A 27,613-nucleotide genomic window follows, 5' to 3' on the forward strand; every position below is an offset into this window, starting at 1 on the left:
GCCCAGGGAAACCGATTCTGGACTGCTGACCTCCAGATCTGGGAGATGATACATCTGTGCTGTTGAAGCCACCATGTTTGCGGTAAATTGTTAGAGCAGCGGCAGAAAACTAATACACGCTCCTGGGGAAACACGGGCACAGAGGCACAAGGCGGGATGTTTTCTGGGAACGCGAATGTATAAGATATAAAAACAGAACGGAGAGAATCCATCCCCAACTGATAACAACTGTCACGTCTGGTAAAGAGAGGGTGATGGCAATCGAGGTGAGATTTCCACCTAGTTAATAATGTTCTACATTTTTTTTTTAAAGAAAATGTGTTTATCCATATACTGCTTAATTGCAAGTTAAATGTTTAGAGAGTTACCGTTCACAGCTTAAATGTCAAAGAACCACAATATAAGACTCTTACTTAATGCTGGAAAAGTGAACACAATTTCTGCTCACAATCTCAAAAGCACCACAAAGTCCTAGACCTCACAGTCCCCACGATTACACGTGGGCTCTGTCTGTGTAGACAGGACACCAGAGAAAATTCATTCTGTATCCATAAACACAAACCCTTCAACAAATCAAAATCAATGTGAGATTCACATTTATGGTCGACGGACAAGATTCAGTCTCAAAGGCTTAGGTTTTCTGACTCCAGCCCACCCAACCACGATTCCCACCTTGACCGTGCCTCCTTAACACTGCCCACTTTAAGCAGGTCACTTGCCTCTGGGTTTCCTTTATCCCGGTGTAAAAAAAGGTTTGTTCTACCACGTCACCTGCCTCATGGGATGGTCAAAAGATTTTAAATGGGATGAAATGACAGGTAACATCCCAGCAATCCGTGAACCCTGAATTTGAGACTCAGCCGGCTATAGAAAGCCCTCTGTAAACACAGAGGTACTGGCTACACTGTGGATACCATGAGCGGGCCTAATAAAATCGCTACAACCCCAAAGGAGGCCAGCTACCATGGAAATTCCAGACCAAGTTGCAGGAAAGGCAGTCTTGGAGAGCTGGTGCCATCCGTAACTGGCAGCCGTAAGTGGAGTCCTGCCTCAAACACCTCCTGCAGTTACCTGTACCTGCAGAGAGACCCCTGACACATCCAGCAACTATGAACTGCTTTATGATCCGAGGGGAAACAGCCTCCCATTTCCAAATGTGACCCAGCCAAAGGGGCGAGGCCACCGCCCTGTTATAGGTGAGATGGACTGCCCACGCTGGGCGCCAACGTGAGACCTCGAGGACACAATGTTCTAACCAACAGCAAGAGCCATCACACGTGTCCTCTTACCCAGCTCCAAATGAAATGAAAAATCTAAAAACCAACTTTGGGGGTGGGGGACTTCAGTGCAGACGCAGACTCACCCAGGATCTTTCATATCAATTAGTCAGGCCAGTCCAACGCCCACGCCCCAGCAGCTTCCCTGACGCCCCCTTCCTGTTTCTCCCTAATGAATGAGCCCTCTCGTAGCCCCCCAGAACTTAGGGTGAGCATAGCCCCCTGGAGACACCTCGCCAGACCGCCAGGAGGAGTCCCTCAACCTCGTGCCACCCCCCCTCCCCCCCCCCGCCAGCACCAAGAAGAGGTAGTAACTCCTACCAACATCCCCCTACGTGCGTTCTGCAGTTAGAGGACTAGGACTAGAGGAAGGAACTTTTCAACAGGGAGCATGCTAGAAAAGCCAAGCCTGGCGCACGCCTTTCCGTGTTCACGCTCATCCACTAGCTCGGAAGCACTCCCGGCTAAGTCTGTCCGGATTGCCGGGGAGAACTCCCAATTTCTCGTCGGAGCCCCGCAAAGTCCTGGGCTGCGCCCCACGCGGCCGGGCGGGGCGGCACCGCGGGGGGCGGGGGACGTCCGTCCCCGAGGGGGCCCTGCACCGGGAGGCGCGGGCAGAAGAGCGCGGCCGGGACAAACCTGAGCAGGTGCTCGGGTCCCCCGGCCCGCGGCGCCACAGCGCGCTCCTCGGCGTGGCAGGGGCACGCGGGGCGCCGCGGACACCCAGGGAGCCGAGGGTCGCGGGGTCACGGGGGACGCGGGCCCGGGACCGCGCGCTGGAGCCCGGGGGACCGCGAGCCGTACCTGCCGCCGGCGGGTCCGCCTCCTCCTCAGCCTCCGCCTCAGCTGCCGCCGCGACTGGCGCCGCGCCTGCCTCCCCCGGCAGCCGGTCCATCACGCCGCCAGTCATGTGAGCGCGCGCCACGTGACTTCCTCCGCGCCCGCCCGCCCGCCTGGCCGCGCCCACCCCGGCACGCCCCGCCCACGCCCGGCCCCGCCCCGCCCCGCCCCTTGCCTGGCCTCGCGGCGCCCGCTCCGGGCCTGCCACGCCCCTTCTCCGGCCTCGCCACGCCCACCCGGGCCTGTCACGCCCCTTGCCCGGACTCGCCACGCCCCGCCACGCCCCGGCCACGCGGCCACCCGGAGGATTGGCCCGCGCTCCCGCCCGCGCTCCCGCCCCCCCCAGCAGGCTCGGTGCCAGCCCAGCTCGCCCACTCGCTTAGCCGCTTGCTCGGCCGCTTGCCGTCACGCTCACCCCTCGGCCGCTCACTCGGCACTTCCGCGTGGGCCTCTCCCCGCCCCGCGCCCCCGCACCCCTCCCGGCTCGTCCCTCGCTCCCCCCGCCGCCTCTAGCCCTTCCCTTAGCTCCCACCCCCCTCCGCTCACTCATTCACTCGTTCACCCGCCCGCCCTCTCACTCGTTCCCTTCCGCGCGTCCGCAAGGACTCACTCACCCTCCCGCCCGCCGGCTTGCTCATTCACTCTGCTCCTCACTTACGCACCACTCCCCACTCACTCATTCACCCCCTCGCTCACTCAGCTTTTCACACGCACCCATCCCCCACTCATTCATTCCTTCATTCCTCCACTCACCCACTCCTCCCCCCGCCCCCTTGCTTGTTCACCCACTCGTCCACCCCCTTGCCCACCCACTCTCACTCGCCCTACCAGCTCACTCACCCACTCCCCCTGGCCGTCCAGTGCCGGGACCCGGAGATAGGAGGATGCATTCGGTGCCTCCCCCGATCTGGAGGACCACAGGACACCAGAGCAAGTGTCCTGGCTGTTCCAAAGTGAGGCTGTGGGGGCACCGGAACAGATGAAGGGACCCCTGGGTGGGGCAGAGCCTGCCTGAGCTGATGCTGGGGATGAGGAGTTCAGCAGAAGGAGCGGCCTCCAGCAGGCGCGAAGGTTCTGAGGCATCAGGCAGCTGCAGACGCTGTGGTCCTCCTGGAGCTAAAAGTGTGGCTGCAGAAATGGCAGAAGAGGAAGCTGGGGCGCCAGGAAGGGCTCCATGAGGGAGGGCCTCGTTTCCAAAGTCAGAATCGTGGACCTCCGGATTCTGATGCCCACCAACGCCCCCTGGGGGCTGATTATAGCGATCTAGAGCCCAGACCGACCCCCCTCCCCCTCCCCGTCGGGGTCCTAAGAAAGGTCCCAGTCTTCCCCAGGTAGCTGGTTTTCCTTGCTACAGCTGGACCCTGCCTCAGTTACAGATCACCCCACCCAAGGACATCCCAGAGAGCTGACACAGTCAGAGAGGCTCTCCCCGCACCCCCCCCCCCCCCCGCACTGTAACCTAGCAAGTGCTATCCCTTTCTCCAGATGGGCTTTTCCAAGTCACAGGGCGTGGGGGGGGGGGGGGGGACACTGCAGGATCCTGTGATGCACAGACCCCCATCTGATGCTATTTCCTTCCGCCACCACCACCGGGGCTTCCTTTCAGGGCTTGTTGCATCAAATGATGGGCTCAGCACTTTTCCCTGACTCTGCGTCTATCCAGTCCCCAAACACACACTCACTCGGGCATGCGCCTACACCCACACACACACTGCTGATGTCCTGGTATTACTCGGCACATATCTCTGTCCCTCACTAGATTATAAAATCTTTATTAAAGGTTTGAAAGTTCACTGGATTCTCCAAACTGTAAAACCCTAATAGAAGTGTATAAACAGACACTATTCAAGAGTGATAACATTAAATGTATTATTTTAACACCCTTGACACAGGGCCACACAGCCTCTAGTTCAGCAGTTCTGGATCTTTGCTGCACTTTCTAATCATCTGGGGAGAGTTCAGATAGACTGTGTCTGGAGCCTGCCCCCAGAAGTTCTGACTTAATTCATCTGGGGTGTGGCCCAGACTTGGGATTTTTTTTTTTAAGCTCCCCAAGTGATTCCAACATGCAGCCCAGGTGGAAGGCCACGGTTCTAGGTTGAAAGATTATTTGATTCCTGCAAACATTGCCTGAGCATTTTCTAGGTACTGCATTTGGGGGGGGGGGGAGACACAAGGATACAACAGGATTCTCACATCACAGACTGAAGCAGGTGATAGGGCTGGAAACATAGGTGTTGTGAGAGGAAAGAGGGGTGAGCGGTGGGTTCTGACGTGCCCAGCTCCGAATGCCTCCAGAAAAAGGAACTCGGTCCTTACAGGTTGTGGGCCAGATATCTCGAACGGTTAGAAAGTTCCTGGAAACGTGCACTGAAACTCGTCTGCCTGTAACTTCTTTAGATCCTCACCAAAGAAGACTAATCCTGATACGATTTCTGCTTCGTTCAGGAAGCAGCAAACAGCAGACCAGAATTTCTGACTTTTAAAACCTTGTGGTTAATGGCAAGGATCCAATTAACACTGTTCATCTGTTGTTCGAGTCACATCAATCGCTTTCCATTTAGGAAAACGAGGACCGTAGGCACACGCTGACAACTGGAACAGTGGAGTCAGGACGTCACGTTGCAGGTGGACGTGCAGAAAGGGGCTGTTATCAGCTGTCCCACTGAAATGCAAGGACTTCCTCATCCTGCTGGGGGCCTTTTGAAGAAGTTAGTGAAACGCTTTGAGGACTACAGACTTGACCGTTAATAATAGTTGACCTGTTTGTCAGGATAGGCTGTATCCTGCTGCAGAAACAATCTGAACCCTCAGACACCTGAAATAACAAGGCGGCCACGCTCGCCACGGTCCCTTGGAAACCCAGACAATGGAGCGGCCACCATCTGGAAGTTCTGCCATCGCGACAAAGAGAAAGAGCTCGGCAGGATCCAGCACAAGCACTGAAACGTCCCGCAGCCCTCCGTTCGCAACTCCCTGGCCAAAAGTGTGACGCGCTCCCCCCAGCCAGGAAGAGCCAGAGGGCGGACCCCCCCAAGTGCCCGGAGGACCGAAAGCCAGAAATATTTGGCCAACAGCGCTAAATACCAAGCACGCTAACCAAACTAGCGTTTGTTGAACGTCTACCTACCATGTGCTGAGCACCTTTCTAAGTGCCTTTTATTTGGAAATTCACCAACTCACCTACCCGTCACACTAAATCTACGAAATATTAGTATGATGGTCTCCATGCCCCAGCAACTAAGGCAGAAGAGTCTGACACGCCAAGATCGCAGAGCTAGGCCACAGAAGAGCCGGGATCTGAACCCAGACCATCTGGTACCAGAGATCCCCCTCATAATAGCCCCTGTGGCGTTACCCAACGCCATAAAACCCCCAGTTTCTTCTCAACATTCTTTTTTCTTTTTTTGAGAGAGCAAGTGCATGTGCGCGTGAGAGCAAGGGAGAGAAGGAGGGGGGGAGAGAGAGAGAAAGACAGAGAGAGAGAGAGGGAGAGAGAATCTTAGGCAGGCTCCGCACTCAGCACAGAGCCCAAATCTGGGCTCGATCCCAAACCCTGGGATCATGACCTGAGCCGAAACCAAGAGTCAGATGCTCAACCGACTGAGCCACCCAGTCGCCCCTACCCCCTCAACAATCTTAATCAGGAAATTCCAGTCCATCCGTAACCTCTTCTTTTAGAACGTTTGAGGGGGATGCGGCCTGTGGCTCTGGAAATCACACTGGGGGGAGGGAGTCTGAAGGCAGAGAAAATTACAACTTCGCAAATAATATCAATAGCCCCCCAAACACGTATGGAACCTTAATGATGTGACAGCACTGCACAAAGTGCTGAGCCAGTATCATCTCAACACCGTGAAGGTCATGAAACCGAATCCTCGGGCGACGCTTCCTTGTCAGGCAGCAAGATACCTTCTCAAGCTTGCATCCTAAAGTTCCGGAGATCTGCTCACGTCCTCCAGGAGCCTCAGGAAGATTTCAACATCTCAGAAATGTTGGCTCTCCTCACGAGACGTCGGACAAGCTACTTTATTCTCGTCAGCCTCAGTTTGCTCGCATGTAATATGGCAACATCGGTATCACTCATTTCAAAGGTGTGTTCCTGAAAGGTTAAGGTTTAAATAAGAGACTTCTTGGGGCGCCTGGGTGGCTCAGTCGGTTGAGCGTCTGACTTCAGCTCAGGTCACGATCTCGCGGTCCGGGAGTTCGAGACCCACGTTGGGCTCTGTGCTGACCGCTCAAAGCCTGGAGCCTGTTTCTGATTCTGTGTCTCCCTCTCTCTCTGCCCCTCCCCCGTTCATGCTCTGTCTCTCTCTGTCTCAAAAATAAACGTTAAAAAAAAAAGAGAGAGACTTCTTATGTCAGTCTGAATGGACGCAGAAGTATATTCACCCTCCTTCTCCAAAACTACAGAAATGCTGGCTACAATTTTAGCCCTTCCCTGAGATGTTATTAACACATCGCTGGCATCGAAAGCAAGAAAGCGTACGAGACATAGGGAGGACTTCAAGTTACAGGAATGACCTAAAGCCGAGGCCAGACAACCCACAGAGCTTTCAGAAATGATAAAGATCTAGGGCACCTGTGTGGCTCAGTCAGTTAAGTGTCCGACTTCGGCTCGGGTCGTGATCTCACGGTTTGTGGGTTCGAGCCCCGCGTCGGGCTCTGTGCTGACAGCTCAGAGCCTGGAGCTCCTTCAGATTCTGTGTCTCCCTCTCCCTCTGCCCCTTTCCCACTTGCGCTCTGTCTTTCAAAAATAAATAAACATTAAAGAAGAGATAAAAATCTTAGGAGCCTGGGTCAGGTAACAGGAGAGCACAGCTTGGGCCTGCAGCAAGGACAGGATACGGCCTAAAGTCCCTAGATAGGCTCAGGATGGACGGAGAGCTACCCCACCAGCCTTTAGGAGGAGCGTGGGTGCTGGCTGTCCACACCAGACCAAGAGTGGAGAAAGAAGAACCCGTGAGGCAAATCCCAGTCCTGGATATTTACCCCAGGGAAATCAAAGCATATGCCCACCAGAAAGAGGCTCATTCCTAGAAGCCTCATTTGAATAGCTACAAACTGGAACTAACCCAAATGTCTGTTAACAACAGACTGGATGAACATATTTATTGCCGTAGAGCCATACAATGGCATGCCGCACTGCCACGGGGGAGCACAAAATACTCGTGCTGGCACGCGCCAAGTGGGGGACTGTCATGACAAATACCTACAGACGCAGAACTGGCTTCGGAATTAGGGGATGGGTAGAGACCGGAAGAATTTTGACAAGCATCATAGAAAAAGCCTAGATTGCCGTGAACAGATCGTCAGCAGACACGTGCCCGTTAACAACTCGGTTAGTGAGGACTGTGGTGTAGAAAGTCCACAGCATCTTAGATGGTAATACCCAAACTGCCATAAAGCGAGTGCAGACGGAAATTCAGACGTTAAAGGCACTTTATGGGGTGCCTGGGCGGCTCGGTCGGTTGGGCGTCCGACTTCGGCCCAGGTCATGATCTCACGGTCCGTGAGTTCCAGCCCCGCGCCGGGCTCTGTGCCGACAGCTCGGAGCCTGGAACCTGCTTCGGATTCTGTGTCTCCCTCTCTCTCTGCCCCTCCCCCGCTCAAGCTTGGTCTCTGTCTCTCTCAAAACTAAATAAACGTTAAAAAAAAAAAATTAAAGGCAATTTTGGTGAGGCCTCAGAAGGAAATGAGGACCACATTACCGGAAGCTAGTGGAAAATAGCTTCTGTCCCGCAGTGGCAGAAAGCTCAGCTAGATTGTGTCCGAGGTCCATGAGAAAGAACCTATCCGGACTGCAAACAATCATAAAATTAGGAGACTCACGGTCAGGAAAGTGTGCTCTGGAGAGAAAGCCAGGGGTGTGTCTGGACAACCTTTTTCTAGCGCCTGGAAAGGAACAAAAGGCCACAGTATTCGTCACAGAGAGCTCTTTGGAGAGATTAGATTAGATGTGTGGCATTTCAGCAGAAGCAAAAAAGAGACAAGATTATTCAGGAAAGGCCTGTGGATGAGCCCCTTTCTTTTCCTTTTTTAATGTTTATTAATTTTGAGAGAGAGAGAGCGTGAGCAGGGGAGGGACAGGGCTGGGTGGGGGGTGGAGGGAGGGAATCCCAAGCAGGCTCCGCACTGTCAGCGCCAAGCCCAGTGCGGGGTTTGAACCCACAAACCGTGAGATCATGACCTGAGCCAAAATCGAGAGTCAGACGTTCAGCCGCCCGGGCCCCCCCTCGCTCCCCGAGCCTCTTTTGTAACGGCGCCCGTGTCAGACCCCCACGGTTTTTGAACATCTTGTCTCAGCAGAAACACTACCAGCTTGGACTTCAAGGGACAGAGGAAGACGAAATGAAAGAAGGCGGACTCGAAAACTCTACAGGCAGGAAACAGGCTGAAAATACTACTCGGCTACAAACACGTGCTACGCTTCATGAAAAAGGAAGGAAGACTCAGGGTGCAGCCGTGGACCTTGAACCACGGAGAACAGTTCCTTGAAACCTGAGTTTGCTCCCTTGCATTTCAGGATTGCTTAGGACCGCAATTCCTTTCTCCTTCCGTTTCTTTCTGTTTAAATGGGAATGTTTATAACTGTTACCCTATGCCTATCGCGCCATCGTACTCGGGGATTAGATCATTTGTTCTCTAGGTGCCCAGATGGAGAGGAATTCTGCCCCGGGATGAATCACAGACAGCGTCTCACCCATACCTGTTCTACCTTATTTAGATGATGAGATTTGGGACTTTGAGTTGTGCTGGAAAGGGTTGAGACTTTGGGGGATACTGGGATGTGAGAGATGTATTTTGCAGACTGGATAGATGTGAATCTTTGGGAGCCAGAAGGTTAGCTGTGGTAGACGCAAGACTAGCCCCTCAAAGACCATCTAGTCCCCAGAACCCGTGAATATATTACCTTATGTGGAAAAAGGGACTCTGAAGATGTTCAAAGTTAAGGCTCATTAGATGGAGACAGTCTCCTGAATTATCTGGGTGGGTCAAGGTGCAATTATGAGGGTACACATAGGAGGAAGGGGACAGTGCCAACATTACGGAGACATCCATGTGATGCTGGAGGCCGAGACTGGGGTGGTGCAGTCACGAGCCAAGGAATGCCGGCTGCCTCTAGGAGCTGGTAGAGACGGGGCGACTGGGTGGCTCAGTCAGTTAAGCGACCAACTTCAACTCGGGTCATAATCTCACAGTTTATGGGTTTGAGCCCTACATTGGGCTCTGTGCTGACAGCTCAGACCCTGGAGCCTGCTTTGGATTCTGTGTCTCCCTCTCTGCCTCTCCCCACTCACACACTCTCTCTCTCAAAAATAAATAAACATAAAAAAAAAGAAGAAGAAGAATCTGGTAGAAGCAAAGAATGACTTTTCCATTGGAGGTTCTAGAAAGAACCATTCCTACCTACCAACACCTGGATTTCAATCCTTTAGGACTCATTTCACACTTGTGACTTCTAGAACAATAAGACAACACATTTTTATTGTTTTAAGCCACTAAATTTGTGCTACTTAATGCCGTTGAATTTTGTACTTAAAAAATGGTTAAGGTGGTAAATTTTATGTGTATTTCACCACAGTTAAAAAGTTATTTTCAATTTGGGGCGCGTGGGCGGCTCAGTCACTTCAGCATCCGACTTCAGCTCAGGTCATGATCTCACGGTTTGTGGGTTCGAGTCCGCGTTCGGCTCTGTTTTGCTCAGAGCCTGGAGCCTGCTTCAGATCCTGTGTCTCCCTCTCTCTCTCTCTGCCCCCCCCATTCCCACTTTGTCTCTCTCTGTCTCTCAAAAATGAATAAACATTAAAAATGTTTTTAAATAAACATTTAAAAAGTCTTTAAATTATTTTCAATTAAAAAAAAAAAAAACTTTCTCACAAAGAAAACTCATGGTCCAGATGGCTTTACTAGTAAGTTCTACTGAACTTCCAAGGAGAAAGTAATAGCAGTGTTATTATATAAGCAGAGTTTTTGCCAGGAATGGAGGTGGTTTAATTAGTTGAAAAATCAATTTAACTCACTGTGTTAACAGAACCATATGATCATCGCATATGCATAAAATTTACATTGAAGAAAAAATACATTATGCAAAAAAAAAAATGCCCCCCAAAACGCATGGGAAATTATGGAAAAATTTAACACCCGTTTATGATTACATCTCTCTGCAAACTAGGATGATAAGGAAACTTGTTCAAATTGAAAAGGAGGATCCGTGAAAGGCTAAAGCTGGTTCATACTTAACAGTGAGAGACCAAACATTTTCCCCCTGTGATTAGCAGTAAGGCAAGACAAGACGTTAAAAGTCAACACTGACTGGAAGTCCTCGCCCACGACTGGGCAAGAAGAAAATGACATGAAGACTGGAAAGGAAAGTGGCTGTGGAAGCAGACAATGCTGAGGAATCTAAAACCACCACCACCACCACCACCTAGAACTGGAACAGGAAAATTTACCGAGGTGGCAGGATACAACACTAATATACCTGAATCAGTTGTATTTCTGTATACTCGTAACAAACACATGGAAAACGAAATTAGAGACGAGCCATTTCTCCGACGTTGTTCAAACCTATGGAACGAACAATACCAAGAGTGAACCATAAAGTGAATGATGGATTATAATGTGTCAGTGCAGGTTGGTAACAGACACACCATTCTGGTGGGGGTGCTGGCTGGTAAAGTGGGGAGGCAATGCATGCGTGGGGGCAAGGAGATATGGGAAATCACTGCACCTCCCTCTCAGTTTTGTTTGATGCTTAAACTGCACTAAAAAATAGCCTTAAAAAAATATTGGGGCGCCTGGGTGGCCCAGTCAGTTAAGCATCCAACTTTGGCTTGGGTCATGATATCGAGGCTCATGGGTTCGAGCCCCCTGTCGGGCTCTGTGCTGACAGCTCGGAGCCTGGAGCCTACTTCCGATTCTGTGTCTCCCTCTCTCTGCACCTCACTCATTAATAAACAAACGAGTCTCTGTCTCTCTCTCTCTCAAAAATAAAGAAACTTAAAAAAAAAAAAACCTATTTCCGTCTCTCTCTCAAAAATAAACTTTATTTTTTATTTATTTATTATTTTTTTTTTTAACGTTTATTTTTGAGACAGAGAGAGACAGAGCATGAACAGGGGAGGGTCAAAGAGAGGGAGACACAGAATCTGAAACAGGCTCCAGGCTCTGAGCTGTCAGCACAGAGCCCGACGCGGGGTCGAACTCACAGACCGCGAGATCATGACCTGAGCCGAAGTCGGCCGCTTAACCGACTGAGCCACCCAGGCGCCCCTCAAAAATAAACTTTAAAAAAAAAAACCTATTTCCTCAAATTTTTGCTGTAAATTCTGATAATCAAAGACATTAGAAGAAAATTATCTTGATACTAAAATCAAATACACTGGAAGAAAACTATACGTAATGTTGCTCATGAACACAGACACAAAAATCCTTAACAAAATATAAACAAATCTAACCCAGTAACACATGTAAAATGGATAAAATATTGTGACCAAGTAAAATGCAAGTTTGGTTTAACATTTCCAAATCAAGGTAACTCAGCAGACGTATTAGTTTTCCAGGACTGGTAACAATGCGCCACAATCCAAGGGGCTTAAAACCATAGAAATTTACTATCTCACAGCCCTGGAGGCTTGAAGTCTGAAATGAAGTTGTCCGTGGGCCATGGTCTGTCTGCAACTTGTTAGGGGACAAGATTCCCTTGCTTTCTCTGTCTTCTGGTGGTTTGCTACAAATCCTTGGCACTCCTTGGCTTGTAGACACATCACTCCAAGCCCTCCTCTGTCATCACATGGCTGTGTCTTCTCCATGTGTGTCTCTGGATTCACAAGGCATTTTCTTTTTCTTACAGGGACACTAGTCACATTAGATGAGGGCCTACCCTAACGACCCCATCTTAAATTGATTATATCTGCAAAGACCCTATTTCCAGAGAAGGCCACATTTCTAGGCACTGAGAGTCAAGACTTCAATGCATCTTTTTTGGGTGGCACAGTTCAACCCATGACACTGTATCACTAGAACAAAGGAGAAAATTCGTAAGATCATTTCAATAGATGCGCAAAAGGCATTTGAAAAATGTCCAGCATCCATTCATCATGAAACTCTCAGCAAATGACCAATAGAAGGGACCTTTCTCAACCTCATAAGGGTATCTTCAAAAACCAAGAGCTAGCCACTCGGGCCAGCATGATAAAATACTGAATTGTTTCAACATTTGAGTTGAAATATTGGATGTCTGGGACCAAGGCCAACAACACACACTTCATTGCTCACAGTTGACATTGCATCGGAGGTCTAGCAAGAGATGAAAACAACTGCATATGGCTAGGAGAGAAAAAATCTATATAAAAATATAATCATGTCCATAGTGAGTTCTATAGAATCCACAAGTCACTAGAATTTGTAATAACGTTTTAGAAGAATGCAAGATACAACGTCAAATACAAATAGTTTTTATAACTCTTTTTTTTAAGTTTATTCTGAGAGAGAGAGAGAGAGAGAGAGAGAGAGAGAGAGAAAACACAAGTGAGGGAAGGGCAAAGAGAGAAGGAGAGAGAGAGAATCCTGAGCAGGCTCCATACCGTCAGCGCAGAGCCTGATGCAGGGCTTGATCCCACAAACGGTGAGATCATGACCTGAGCTGAACTTGGATGCTTGACTGACTGAGCCACCCAGGTGTCCCTATTATATTTCTATACACCAGCAATGCACAATTAGAAAATAAACTTTAGGGGCGCCTGGGTGGCTCGGTCGGTTAAGCGCCTGACTTCGGCTCTGGTCATGATCTCTCAGTTCATGAGTTTGAGCACCGTATTGGGCTCTGTGCTGGCAGCACGGAGCCTACTTGGGATTCTCTCTCTCTCTCCCTCCCTCTCTCTCTGCCTCTTCCCAGCTCTCTCTCTAAATAAATAAATTAAAAAAAAAAAAAAACGAGAAAAGAAACTTTAAAAAATACCAAGAGTGGGGCGCCCGGGGGGCTCAGTCGGTTGGGCATCTGACTTCGGCTCAGGTCATGATCTCACGGTTCGTGAGTTCGAGCCCCGTGTCGGGCTCTGTGCTGACAGCTCGGAGCCTGGAGCCTGCTTTGAATTCTGTGTCTCCCTCTCTCTCTGTTCCTCCCCGGCTCGTGCTCTGTCTCTCTCTCTCACCTTCAAAAATAAATAAAATCATTAATAAAAAAAATTTTTAATACCAAGAGCATTAAAAAAGGAAATATTTATGAGTACATTTTTCTTTTCTTTTCTTTTAAAATGTTTTAATGTTTATTTATTATTAAGAGACAGAGCGTGAACAGGGGAGGGGCAGAGAGAGAGGGAGACACAGAATCTGAAGCAGGCTCCAGGCTCTGAGCTTTCAGCACAGAGCTGGATGCAGGATTCGAACCCACAAACCGCAAGATCATGACCTGAGCCGAAGTCGGACGCTTAACTGGTGGAGCCACCCAGGCTCCCCTATGAATACATTTCTAAAGATACGAGCAGGACTGAAAAGAAAATTGTAAAACGTTGCTGAGAGTAATTAAAGAAGACCTAAATATTCGTGTCCACATAGTGTTAGGATGTCAATGCTTCCCCAGCTGGTCTATAGACGTTCACTCGGAGCAGCACAGACAAGCACATTTCTGCACAGCCAAATGACGAAACACTACTGGGAGATAAAAAGGAACAGCCTACGGACATGCGCACCAATAGGGACAGATCTTGGAAATACTCTGCCGGGTGAACAAAGCCAGACAAAAACACATTTTTCCATCGGTCGAAAATTCTAGAATAAGCAAAACTACATGACGACCCAGGAAAAGGAAATCTGATTCAGTCTGAAGGAAGTCACGATGGCGGCTCAGTACTGTGAAGGGGGGCACAGGGGGCGATAGAACATTCTAGCTCTCGATGATTGTATTAGCTGCACTGGCATATGGGCTTGTCAAAACTCTTTGATCTCTAATACCTAAGATCTGTACATTTCCTGTGTGTAAATTCCACCTCGATAAAAACTTGTAATAAACCACGAGCCAAAAATTTCCTCTTTGTGCAGAAGGGTAAAACACTGCATCACGAAAGACGGATTATTTGGAATTGATGATGAAAGCACTCCTTATCGGAGCTCGAGAGAAGCAGACAAAGCCATGTTTAAAGGGAAACGTATTATCTTAAATGCACATGAGAAAACATGAAAGACTGAACGTTAATTAGCTCAAGGGTGACCTCTAAACACTAGCAGAAGAGAGGAAACCCCTGTGTTACTTGGAAAAAAAGAAAAGGATTTATGTTGGCTTCTACGAGGCACCGAGACAGACGACCAGGCCGAGACCCCTTCGCTTTTGAAGCTGAAGGTGTTAAGATCCTGGGTTTGGATCCCAGGTCCACACGAGGGCATGTTGGCAGTGAAGCTTCTCAGCTCCTCCCCGGCCGGCCCTGTCTCTGCTGTGTCAAAATTCCTTGCTGTACCGGCAAAGGGCAAATTTGTTCTGGCTTCCCTCTTGCCCTGGATATATATAGCATTTGGGGGGTCCTAGTTTTAGGGGGCAGTGGCTTTCTATTATTTTCCCAATAATGTATCGGGAGAGGCCACGCACCGCGAGGCCGTCGGCTGAAGCTCACGGTCGCCCAGGCCAGCAAATGCCTTTCGTTCTCCTGCTGCTTCCGGCACAGTGATTCTGCGTTATCTCTTTAGCTCTTCAAGACCTTTAATGACACGGGTTTTTACATGTTATCCGGAATTCACTTGTTTGCAGCAGAATGAATCCAAGTACCCCATGTAGCCACATCCTCCAGCCAGGGAGGCGCACAGGACACAATAAAGAAAATTCTTTATTAATAATTCTAAGTACCAGCATGACAAAGTGGACAAAAGACACCACAAACAGAGGGAAGAGAGAAGCCTCGGGCTGGAAGACGATCCTTTAACGCACATAAGAGGGTTAAAGATTAGAAGGTACCGCAACATATATTAAAGGTTTAAGGATTAAACAGAGTACAAAGAGCATGTACCCTCCATATGAGGCACAAGATAGGTAGGGGCAGCTCACTGACAGAGGAATCTGAGAGGCCAACAAACATAAAACGACGGTCAGCTTTACTACTAATTAGGTATACTGGACATTTGTTATTATTTTTTGGCCACTTGGCGTCTGAACCTTTCTGTCTGTGTTTCTCTCCTCTGAGAGCCTTTTCCCACGGTACAAAGTACAGTGTCGGGCACGCATGTCCCAGCTGTGCCTGGCCAGGCTTCCCTCGGGGGCTGTGGGCTCCAGGTGATGACTCACGGGGGCCACGGCACCTGCTCCCCACGTCTAAGGGGAGAAGGGGCCCGGCTTCCACCGGCATCTAGGGGCTACCGTCAGTGGTGCTGGGGTGTGACTGACACCTGTGACCCGGCCACGGGACAGTGCTATCCTCGCCGTCTGGCTGTCCGCAGACCTGCACGTTTCCGTCTACCTAGCTTTGAGCCTGGTTCCCCAGCCCTGCTGGAAATTCCAGGTGCTTTTGATAATTTTTCCCTTTCCGCTTTAATCAGAAATCTACTTACGTCAGGGAAAGGCAAGTTCGAGCAACGAGGAGACAGAGACCCCTTTCTGCACGAGAGATGAAGCGACGTGGAAATATCTGGATGCCGGCAGAGGGAGTGTAAATTGGTAGAGATGCTTTGCAGGGCAATTTGTGGATGTCTGATAAAGTGGGACGCAGGTATCTTATGACCTGGAAATTCCACTGCTGGTCACATTTTCTAAACTACAGCTTGTGGCGACAAGTGCAACACTCTTCACCCTGGTGCTATTTATAAACCAAAAAGAAAAAAACCCAAAGTACTTTGATATCTATGTAGAATGAATAATAAATCCCATGTATTTATACACTGTATGAACTAGAACAGAATGTACCAAGTTGGAGAGATTTTGAAAAGGACAGTGTTGCAAAAGGACATGCATGGTATACTATTTAACTATTTATGTTTATGTGGAGAGGGAACCGGCAGACACAAATGAGGACAGGTAGCGGAGGGAATCTGAAGACAGGCGGAATGTGTCAATGTCAGCCTCCGGTTGTGACAGGACACTATAGCTGTGCCTCGTTAGGGGACACCGGGCCAACTGTTTCATCTCCCACAGCTGCGTGTGAATCTGCACCAAATTAATAAAAATTTAATTAAGGGGCACCTGGGTGGCGCAGTCGGTTAAGCGTCCGACTTCAGCCAGGTCACGATCTCGCAGTCCGTGAGTTCGAGCCCCGCGTCAGGCTCTGGGCGGATGGCTCGGAGCCTGGAGCCTGTTTCCGATTCTGTGTCTCCCTCTCTCTCTGCCCCTCCCCCGTTCATGCTCTGTCTCTCTCTGTCCCAAAAATAAATAAATGTTGAAAAAAAAATTAAAAAAAATAAAAAATAAAAATAAAAATTTAATTAAAAAATACCAAACAATGTATGTATTATTTACAGAGACACGATAGCTTCTTTCCAGAAGAGGAGAGCAAATGAAATTTGGGAGCGATAGGCAGGGGACCAATCAAATTTCTCCCCCCTTGGAAAGAACATTTTTGAGGCAAATGAGACAAAATATTAACACTTTAAAAATCTGCCTGTGGGTGAATGGATGAGTGTTTGTATCTTGCTCTGTGCTTCTCTTTGTGTTAAAAAATGCTGCAAAGATTGGGGCGCCTGGGTGGCTCAGTCGGTTAAGCGTCCGACTTCGGCTCAGGTCATGATCTCACGGTCTGTGAGTTCGAGCCCCATGTTGGGCTCTGTGCTCATAACTCAGAGCCCGGAGCCTGTTTCAGATTCTGTGTCTCCCTCTCTCTGACCCTCCCCCCTTCATGTTCTGTCTCTCTCTGTCTCACAAACAAATAAACATTAAAAAAAAAATTTTAAATGCCACGAAGATTAGGTGAGCTGCTTAGAAAGGACTTACGGCAACGCATGGCTAGCAGTTGGTGCTCTGTAAATCCCTAGGCCTCCTGAGAATTGCTGCTCTATTAGCCGGTGAGGGTAAGGGCTGCAGAAGCTTGCTTGGCCCGCGTATGCCTCATCACCACCTCCACTTTCCCTTCTTGCCAGCCCTCCTCAGGAAGGAACACAGCAAAGGAACGGTGTCTAAGAGAGGCAGGCCAGCATGATGGAGGGGAGCAGTCCACACGTGGGGACACAGCTGTCCCTGCCTCCGCGGTCGTCCCAAGGGCTGCGTGAGCTAACGCATGTTAAGCACACGGCGGGGCCAGACAGCTGGGTTCTGGTCAAGCCGGGTGCGGCCGGGACCAAGGCAGAGATGCTCCCCCAAGGACCACCGTGATCTTGTTTCAAAGTCAGCTTCTCAACTTACGTTACAGTCAGGATCGGGCGAAGAGGAGATAAACAGCTTGCCGGAGGTCCCTGGAGTTGAACAGGGACTGATTGCTGACCATGCCCCGAGCTGGAACAGGTGCACCTCTGAGGCCGAGGGCAGAAGGGGGACTTGGTCAAGTGAGAAGGGAAGCAGTTTGGAGGAATTGGGGCCACATCGGACCCCTTGAGTCCTCCTATCCTCCCCCCCACCCCATCCCTGCTCTGTGAGCTTAAGGACAGCCGCATTTAGACGAGACATCCTGGAGAAACAAGTGAGGAACTCAATGCCTCGGGGAGCAAAGCGTCTCGGGCTTCTTAGGACGTCAGGAATTCAAAGAGGAAAGGCGTGACCAGCAGCCTCCAGTCATCAGCGCCAAAGGGAAGGCCGAGAGCTCCCTCTGCAGGCTTCTTCGGTGACATGTTTGTCCTTCCGCGGTGCCTTAACACACAGCGGGGAACCCAGCACACTGTGCCCACGGAAGACCAAGGCTGTCAGCTCAGCGTCCTGTTCGAGGGTACCCAGCCAGCAGACAGGCAGACGGCCCCGAAATGATGGTTTCAATAATAACGCTTTTAATAAAACCATTTTATTGTGCTAAAGTATATATAACATGGAATGTGCCATCTTAACCTTTTGTCAGTGCACGGTTCAGTGGCATTAAAATTTATACTGTTGTGTAGACATCACAACTGTCCCCTTCCAGAACTTTCCGTCCTCCCACACTGAGACTCTGTTCCCAGTACACACTGACCCCCACCCCCTTCCCCAGCCCCCGGCACCACCATCTCCTTTCTGTCTCTGTGGTTTTGATGAGTCCAGAGACCCCTAAAGAGAGAGATCCTTCTGTGTCTGGCTTACTTCATTCAGCATCATGTCCTTAAGGTTCATCCACGTTGTAACAGGTGCCAGAATTTCCTTCCTTTTTAAGCCCGAGTAATATTCCACTGTAAGGATATACCACATATTATTCATCCATCCATCAATCCTTCCTTCCATTCATCCATCCTTCGTTCCTTCCTTGTTTCCTTCGTTCATTCCTTCCTTCCTTTTAAATTTATTATTAAGAGAGACAGAGCACAAGTGGGGGAGGGGCAGAGAGAGAGGGAGACACAGAATCCCAAGCAGGCCCCAGGCTCCAAACTGTCAGCACAGAGCCCGACGCCGGGCTTGAACACATGGAGTGGGAGATCATGACCTGAGCCGGAGTCGGATGCTCAACCAACTGAGCCACCCAGGTTCCCCACACATGTGACATTTTTATTGGCCAGTGCTGAAGTACTCTGTGGTAGGACTAAGGTAGGCCATCACCGGCTATCAAACTTCATAAAAAGGTCAATAGTAACACACGGGGCTCTCTACAACTGTGGTCCGGCCAAGATATCACATCCTTCATTTAGTTATCAATTTAGTCTTTCATTTACTTGTTCAACCATGCACTCATATGAACAGACATCTCCGAACACCTGTTCCCTACGGGGGACTTTGTCAAGATCCAGGGCTCCCGAGAGAAGAAACTGTAGCTCTTGGTCCCGACCTTCCTGGGTGAGTGAGGTTTTCCCGCCCCTTACGTTCCCCGGCCTTAGCATGGAACCCCCACACCCTTCATCTTGCAAACCTAACTTATACGTTCAGAGTAAGCTGTGTGTATCATGTCCCTCTACCGCTAAATACTCAAGACACGTTTCCTTAGAACAGTGATATTCTCTTCCACCACCTCGGAACAGCCATCAGCTTCAGCAAATTTAACCCTGTTAATGTATTTTTATCTGATCTTCCGTTTGTATTCCGATGTCCTCAGCTTCGTCAGTTCAGTCCGTGACATGCATCAGAGCATGTTTTTTTTTCCCTCCAGTACAGGATCCAGCGAAGATGAGGCATTGGAATCAGTTGTCACGTCTCTTTGGTCCCCTCTTTTGACCCTTACAAGCAGGCAAGCAAATCGTGGTCCACAGGAGCATAAGGGTGCATCCACGGACACTCACTGGGTTAGTGGCAGAGCCACTGCTACTCGTCCCAGTTGGCCACGGGGCTCGAAACTCTCGCGGCTCCCAGGACGGAGCTGTAGCCTCGTAACAGTGATGTCACGACCAGAATTTCACATTTATGCACACGGATGGTGGAAGCCTTCTGGGGTCGCCATGGCAGTAAGCCAACCCTGCTACACAGTTACTTTGGGAAAACATGCCATCATCCTACACAGTTGAGGACGCCCCACGCGAGACCCGCCCAGCCCAGCCCCTGATGCGGACAGTCTTCAGATGAGCTCATGCGCGCGTGTGAGAACATTTTTCACAGCATTGTTTGCAGCACCGAACAAGGGAAAGAGCCCAAATTTCCAAGAGCCAGAGGAGGGACCCAGGAACTAGGATATGGTCTTCGGGCGCCAGGGTGGTTCAGTCCGTTGTGTCTAACTCTTTTTTTTTTAATTTTTTTAACGTTTATTTTTATTTTTATTTTGGAGACAGAGCATGAATGGGGGAGGGTCAGAGAGAGAGAGGGAGACACAGGATCTGAAACAGGCTCCAGGCTCCGCCCTGTCAGCACGGAGCCCTACGCGGGGCTCGAACTCATGGACCGCGAGATCACGACCTGAGCCAAAGTTGGACGCTTAACCGACTGAGCCACCTAGGCGCCCCTGTTGTGTATAACTCTTGATTTCGGCTCAGCTCACGATCCTGGGGTCATGGGACTGAGCCCCGTGTCAAGTGCGGCATTGAGTGTGGAGCCTGCTTGAGATTCTCTCTCCTCTTGCCTCTCACATGGCTCCCATGTGCACTCTCTCCCTCTCTCTCTCTTTAAAATTTAAAAAAAAAAGTAAGAAAGAGAGTAAGATGTGGTCTATAATGGAATGTCACTCAGCAGAAATGAATGAGCTATGGTACGTGAAAATGAATTAATCTCAAAAACATAATGGGAAAAAAGCAAAAATTCCAGGAAAAGATGTACAAATAGGGATCATAAACGTGCATTCTGTTCTCTGGTGACACACATTACTATACATCTCTGTGTATGAAATATGTATTTTTTAGCTTATTTATTTTGAGAGAGAGAGAGAGAGGGAGAGAGAGAAGGAGAGAACATGTGAGCAGGGAAAGGGACAGAGAGAGAAGGAGAGAGAATCCCAAGCAGGCTCTGCACTGTCTGCATGGAGCCTGATGTGGGGCTCGAACTCACAAACTGTGAGATCAGGATCTGAGCCGAAATCAAGAGACAGGCGCCTAACCGACTGAGCCCCCCCGGTGCTCCTAAATATGTATTTTTACATTTATAATGCCTTTGCCTATCTTTATAGATTTATACTTCTACTATATATGGTATTTTAGACCATATGTGGAAAGTATATATATATAATTTGTATGATATATACATTAGTTTATGTATATTAATATAAATGTGTTTACTACAAGCTTTCTTGTATACTTATCACTATACATATTTACTCTGTATTTACTACATATAGTATTTTATACATATTCGTACAGACATAACTACCGTAAATACTATAACAATATATAAATATGATGTTTATATAATAATTTTACTACTTATGTAATAAACATCATATAAAATACTATATAGAATTAAAATTCTACATGTAACACTATATACATTTTAGCCAGGTACCTGTTACATATACATCTATATTATAAACCTATAAAGACAGACAAGGGTGTGGTAAAGAAACTTTATCGCCCTTTCCGGACCGTTTTAAGTGTTTTACAAACTGGAGTCACGGGCGTGGGGACGGTCCGGCGTGGGGCCCCCGGGGGACTTCTGCGCTCTGAGGACCACCGTTTGAGAACCGCGGGCCTGGCAGCTACCTTGGATCCTTCCCTCCGTGACTCTTTCAAGCGGATGGAAAAATCACAAGGCAAGTGCCGCTGCGTTCTGGAACCCGGCCTCTCTTCGCACGCACGCACGCACGCACACACAAAGCAATTCTGCAGGCCGAAGCTTGGAGAGCACCCTGCTGGTGTTCAATTTTCCCACAAAAACCGCTGGTTTTGTCTGTGTGTTCACTTTCCTTTCCCACCACTCAGCTACCTCCTCTCCAAATGCAGGGTGCGGGGTAGGGGGAGGACGGACCGCGAAGGGGCGCATCGCTGGACCCGCGGGAGGCCTGGCCTCGTGGCCGCGCAGATCTGTTGAAACTCCCCCAGCTGCCCACCCCGGAGGGCGGCTCACAGCCAGGAAGTTCAGCGCTGCATACGGTCTGGCCATCCAGCGGGCGACGCGGGGGCGCCAGCCCTCCCCACACTTCAAACGAAACCACATGCTGCCCGTCCACAGAGCACCATCAAAAGAGGGTGAGCCCTGAGCCCTGCCTTTCTTCCTCCGCTCTGGCACAAACGCCTCCTTCCCACTCACAATCGCGACCCACACGCTCGCAGCCACTAGAATGAGCCGTGACGATGCCAGCATGCATTTCCCTGATGCCTCCCCTCCGTGCAGGGGAGTCTCTCACCCCAGGCCCACGGCCACGGGACGGCAGATCCACGTCAGGCTATCGGCCCGTAAGGGCTACCACTCACCAAGCACGCTGTAAGGGCTCACCGATCACTCACTATGTACCAGGCACTGTTCTTTAACCAGCGTAAGAGACGGGCAAACGTCTCGTTTCTTTGTTTGAAATCAGATTTGTCACAATAAATCTGATAATAAGCCTTCACTCACTGGCTAACCAGGAATCCAATGTCACACTTTTTTTTTAGGGGAAGTCCTACAGGCCGTTGTGTTTGGGCCTCGATGCTGACAACACAGCCCAGGCAGGCCCATGGCTGGGAGGTGAGGGGGGACGTCAGCCCCCTCTGGCGCAACAGGGCTCCCAAGACTTTGCCGAGGGGGCAGCAAGGACGCCAGACACCCCTCTGGCCACCCCGCTGGAGACCCTGCCACCTTGGGCTCTCCCTCACCCCTGTCCTTGCCTCCTGGGCTGAGGGACTAGACACTTCCCAGCTCTGAGCCTCTTTCTAAAACCCAGGAGTGACCTCCACCCTTCGGAACCCGGTGGGCCCTCTTGAAAATACTCTTTCTTTTCAGATAAGCCTATAGGAAAAGAAAGGCAGAAGTTATCCACATTATCTTCCGGGGAGTCCTCCCTAGCCTAGGAGATGCCTACTGTTACCATCCAGCTTCAGGCAAGAAAGCAGGCTCAGTGAGAGGAAGTGAACTGCCCACATCAGGCGGCAGGCGGCAGGCAAGGGAGGCTCTCTGCCCTCCCGGGCCCCAAGCCCTGGGCTTCCCACGGGGGTGGGGGCGTGGCAGAACATTTAGCCCATCAAACTCACAGTTTCGTGGGAGCCCTAAATGTCTCCTTCCAATGAATTTACATTTTGGGGGGCCTGGGTGGCTCAGTCAATAAAGCATATGACTTTGGCTCAGGTCATGATCTTGTGGTTTGTGGGTTTGAGCCCCACGATGGGCTCTCCGCTGTCTGTCGGAGGCTGCTTGGGATTCTCTCTCCCTCTCTCTGCCTCTCCCCTGCTCGCACGCTGTCTCTCTGTCTCTCAAAAAATAATCTTACAACAAAAAATGAATTTACATTTTAAAATCAGGTTTTGAGCTGTTAACTTTCCGGGCCCAGGATGGATGGTGCCGCCTCTGCCCGTGTGCCATCACTGCTGATCCCTGCAAGTGCTCCAAGGGACCAGAAACTGTCCCCCAGTCCCCACACGCTGCCCACCCGGGCTCCGTCCTTATTTCCCTGTTCCTTCTCGCCCCAAACGAGGGTGACTACGCGGCCCCAGCCGATCTGATACGTCCTTTTTTTCTCTTCCTTGTTCTTCTTTGTCCCCATCTCGCGGTTCTCCAAACGGAGGCGGTCTGCTTCAGGAAGTGTTACGTTGGGTTTGCCTCGCCTATGTCGTCCTCTTTAATCATCCAACGGCTAACGGATGGAAATGAAAACACTACCTCTGGCAGCACAGCAACTGGCCACGCTGCCTGGCAGCAGAGGAGCCGAGTGGCCCCGGGGTCGTGAGTCTGGCCCGGGGGTGGAGGGCGGGGTGCTTCCCGATGGATGGACCGCAGCGCAGCCAGCTGCCGACCTGAGGAGCTGGGTGTAATTAAAGGCCCTAACAGCAACTCTGCCCGCGAGTCAAGTGTATTTCTGACCCTCCCGGAGGGCGGGAGGTGTGGAGGCAACCCACCACCACGGGGGACGGCAGGCTGGAGGCTCCGCCTCTTCCCGGGCAGGCAGCCTCCCCCGGATGTTGGTGGCGCAACGCCTCCGTGACGTGGCCGTAGCACACGTGACTCGGTGGGCTACACTGGGCGACTCCGAATAGAGGCAAACCCCAAATAAAGCGCACTCACATCGTGTGGACAGACATCTGCGGGAGCCTGCTCATTTTGGTAAAAGACAGGCCATCATCCAGACGTCGGCAGTAGGACTGCGCCGCTGTGGTGCATCTGGAGACGTTCTGATGGAGAGAAGGGGCGCACGCCGGCCAGGCCAGCGGGACGTGCTGAAGGACAGCTACTGGCAGAGGAGGTCTTGGGCGTCCACAGCTCCACTTGAGAGGCTCCTGGGTGGTCCGCCACCAAGAGGGACGGTTTTCCCAGGTGTTCCCGGTCAGTCGCTCAAGGACAGACACCCGGGCAGCTAATCGGGTTATTCAAAGTACAGGCGTATCAGGGATGTTGCAAGTTTGCTTCCAGACCTCTGCAGTAAAGCTCAATCAGAATGAAGTCAGTCAAATGAATTTTTTGGTTTCCCGGGGCGTATAACAATCTGTGTTTACACTACGATGCAGTCTAGTAAGTGTGCAATGGCATGATGTCTAAAAAAACAGGTACTTACTTTAATTTAAAAATACTCTATCGCTGGGCCACCGGGGCGGGGCTCAGTTGGTTGGGCATCCGATTTTGGTTCAGGTCATGATCTCACCACTCATGAGTTGGAGCCCTGCGTCGGGCTCTGTGCTGACAGCTCAGAGCCTGGAGCCTCCTTTGGATTCTGTGTCTCCCTCTGTCTCTGCCCCTCCCACACTCGTGCTCTGTCTCTCTCTCTCTCAAAACTGAATAAACGTTAAAAAAAATTAAAAATTGTATGGAAGCCAATTTGACAATAAATTATATTAAGAAAATAACATCATTTATTCTTGTTAGAAAACACACATTTACTGTTGAAAACACAACAGAATAATAAAGACAATTAAAATCACCTACAATCCAGTAACCCCCCCAAAAAATTAAAAATTTAAAAATAAGGGACGCCTGGGTGGCTCAGTCAGTTAAGTGTCTGACTTCGGCCCGGGTCATGATCTCACGGTTTGTGGGTTCATGCCCCACATCGGGCTCTGTGCTGACAGCTCAGAGACTGGAGCCTGCATCAGCTTCTGTGACTCCCTCTCTCTCTGCCCCTCCCCTGCTCATGCTCTGTGTCTCAAAAATAAATAAATGTTGAAAAATTAAAAAAAAAATTAAAAATAAACATATCTTATTGCTAAAAATGCTAACCATCACCCAAGCCTGCAGCTGGCTGTAACCTTCCTGCCGGTGGAAGGTTTTCCTGGAGGCCGCCGGCTGCTGACCGTCAGGGTGGAGGTTGCCGGAGGCTGGGGTGGTTCTGGCAAGTTCTGAAATGAGACGATCAAGTCTGCTGTGCTGACTCTTTCCCGAAAGGCCTCTCCGTAGCCTGCGATGCTGTTCGATAGCATCTACCCACAGGAGAACTTCCTTCACGCCTGGGGTCCAGCCGCTCACACCTGCTGCGGCTTTAGCGACTCCGTTTACGCACTGTTCTCAACCCTTTGCGGTCATTTCGACCGTCTGCGCGGTGCCTTCACCAGGAGTGGGTTCCAGCTCCAGAAACCTCACTTGCTCACCCGTAAGGAGCGGGACCTCGTCTGGTGAAGCGTGAGACGGAAGCCGTCCAGCCCCACCCGCAGGCTCCACCTCTGGTTCTGTTCTCTTCCTGTTCCCCCACATCTGCACGGACTTCCTCACCCGTGTCCCGAACCCCTCGAGGTCGTCCCTGAGGGCTGGCATCGCCTTCTGCCAAACTCCTGTCACAACTGATATTTTGGCCTCTTCCTGCGAATCACGTACGTTCTTAGTGGCATCGAGAACGGTGACTCCTTTCCGTCAGGTTTTCTGGCATCGAGAAGGGTGACTGCTTTCTGGCAGGTTTTCGGCGGACTTTTCCCAGCAGAGGAAGCACCATCCGTGGCAGCTACAGCCTTACAAAGTGCGCCTGTTCAATAAGTCTTGAGGACCGAAACGACTCCTCGGTCCACGGGCGGCAGGACCGATGCCGAGTCCGGCATGAACAACACGCTCCTCTCACTGCCCGTCTCACTGCCCGTGTCCGTCCGAGCTCTTGGGTGACCAGGGGCGTCGCACACAGACGCGCTGCCATCCGGGCAGCGGGGTCCCGTCGGCAGAGGACAGGCAGCGCCCACTCCGCGTGCTCGCTCGGGGCCCTCGGACTCGGGACAGGTCGCTGGGCACTGGCCCCGGCTTGCGGTCACCGGCTGCTGCGTCAGCCCCGGACGGGAGGGTCGGCCGGTCCCTTGAGGCTGGGAAGCCAGGTGCCGACGTCTCTCCAACTACGCACGTCCTGACGCACGTCCTCGACCCGTGTGGCGTGCGGGCCCCTTCGTTAAAGGTCGCAGCTGGATCTTCCGGACCCCCTGCGGCCGCGTCTACACCACCGTGCACTCTTCCGTCTTGGACGCGGCCTCTGCTGGCTTCAGACTCTCCTCCCGCAGCTTCCTCCCCGCCTCGGCCTTCCTTCGTGGAACTGAAGCAGTCAGCGCGTGGCTCTGGGTTAGGCTGTAGCTTACGGGGATGCCGTGGCTGATTCGCTCTTCTGTCCTGACCGCTAAAACGGGGAGGCTGATTCTTTCCCATGCTAATTTCCTTCCAGAGCGTGTCCTTTGCGCCGACCTCCCGGCTAAGCGTCCGGGGCGAGGGGCCCGGTTTCCGCCTTCCTCACCGAGCTAGCTCGTCCGTAGCTCGTGATCTGACGTCAGAGACATGAGACTCTTCCTTTCGCTGGGACCCCAGGGGCCTCTGTAGGGTCATTACGTGGCCCAGTTTCAGTGTTGCTGTGTCTCGGGAAACAGGGAGGCCCGAGGACGAGGAGGGAGACGGGGAGCGGCCGCTCGGGACAGCGGTCAGCACACACACAGTTATCGATTGTGTTTGCCCTTACGTGAACGCGGTTCCTGGTCCCCAAAACAATCACGATGGTAACGTCAAAGATCACGGTCACAGATCACCGTGACACATTATGACAAAAAAGCATTGGGAGAATTATCAAAATGTGACACAGAGACACCAAACGAGCAAATGCGCCAACAAACTTGCCCAAGGCAGCCACAAACCTCCAATTTGTGAAAACCAAAATATCTGTGAAACACGGTGAAGCGGGGCACAACATCACGGAGCACGCCCGTGCAGGAACAAGGATTCCCTGCCCAGACCTCAGGTTTTCCTCTCCCTCAAGTAAATCTTATTTTTGCCTTGGTTTGTTGGCCACAAGGGTCTATTAACTCTGTCCCTCAAACCAGTACGTGTGGTTTGCACGAGGGTAACACCCACACATCTGAGTTGTTCTTTGATAATCCACACTGAGGTGAAAAAGGACACAAATCTATGTACCGACGCAGATAGATCTTCCGATAAATTAAGTGAAATAAAGGGTATTATGGTGCATGTGGCATGCTGCCACTTACACACGAACTGTCAATTAGTTTTTTTTAAAGGCCAGGATTAGAAGAACAAAAAGCAAATAGAAAACGAATAGTAAAATGGTGGACTGGATCCCGACTAGAGCTGTAATGACATCGGGTGGAAATGAGAAAAACACTTCCATTCAAAGCAAAGATGAACAGATTGGATTAAAAAAGTAAGGTCGCACTACACACTGTCTGTAAAACCCTCTTTAAATAACATGCTATATAGAGATTACAAGGAACACCAACTGGGTGGCTAAAAATAACAGAAATTTATTCTCTCAGTTCTGAAGGCCAGACATTGCAAATCAAGGCATCAGCAGGCTTGTTTCTTCTGGAGGCTCCGAGGGAAAACCCCTGCCCGCGCCTCTCCTAGCTTCTGGTGGTTGCCCACAAGCCTTGGTGTTTCTTTTCTTAGCCTCTGGACTCACCATTTCTTCGGTCTCCATCCTCACATGGCATTCTCTTCTGTTTCTTTCCAGATATCCTACTTC

At 50.6% G+C, this 27,613-nt stretch overlaps 1 protein-coding gene across 4 annotated transcripts in view; it reads right to left on the minus strand.

Annotated features, from left to right (window-relative positions):
• The window catches only part of SNX8 (sorting nexin 8), a 47,914-nt gene extending 37,257 nt beyond the window's left edge, over positions 1 to 10,657 (minus strand). For 2 of the 4 annotated variants that reach the window (XM_047839017.1, XM_047839016.1), the window contains exons 1-2: positions 10,603 to 10,643; positions 2,958 to 3,245 (exon numbers count right to left, since the gene is read on the minus strand). In XM_047839017.1, the coding sequence (XP_047694973.1) occupies positions 2,958 to 3,245; positions 10,603 to 10,642 (328 nt within the window). In that variant the 5' untranslated portion in view covers position 10,643. Of the gene's footprint in view, positions 1 to 2,081; positions 2,206 to 2,957; positions 3,246 to 10,602 lie in introns of those variants that run through there. The other 2 variants (XM_047839019.1, XM_047839018.1) reach the window with 2 other exon arrangements.
• Positions 10,658 to 27,613: the final 16,956 nt, after the last annotated feature.

The sequence above is a fragment of the Prionailurus viverrinus genome, chromosome E3 (assembly GCF_022837055.1).
Source record: "Prionailurus viverrinus isolate Anna chromosome E3, UM_Priviv_1.0, whole genome shotgun sequence".
Lineage (NCBI taxonomy): Eukaryota > Metazoa > Chordata > Mammalia > Carnivora > Felidae > Prionailurus > Prionailurus viverrinus.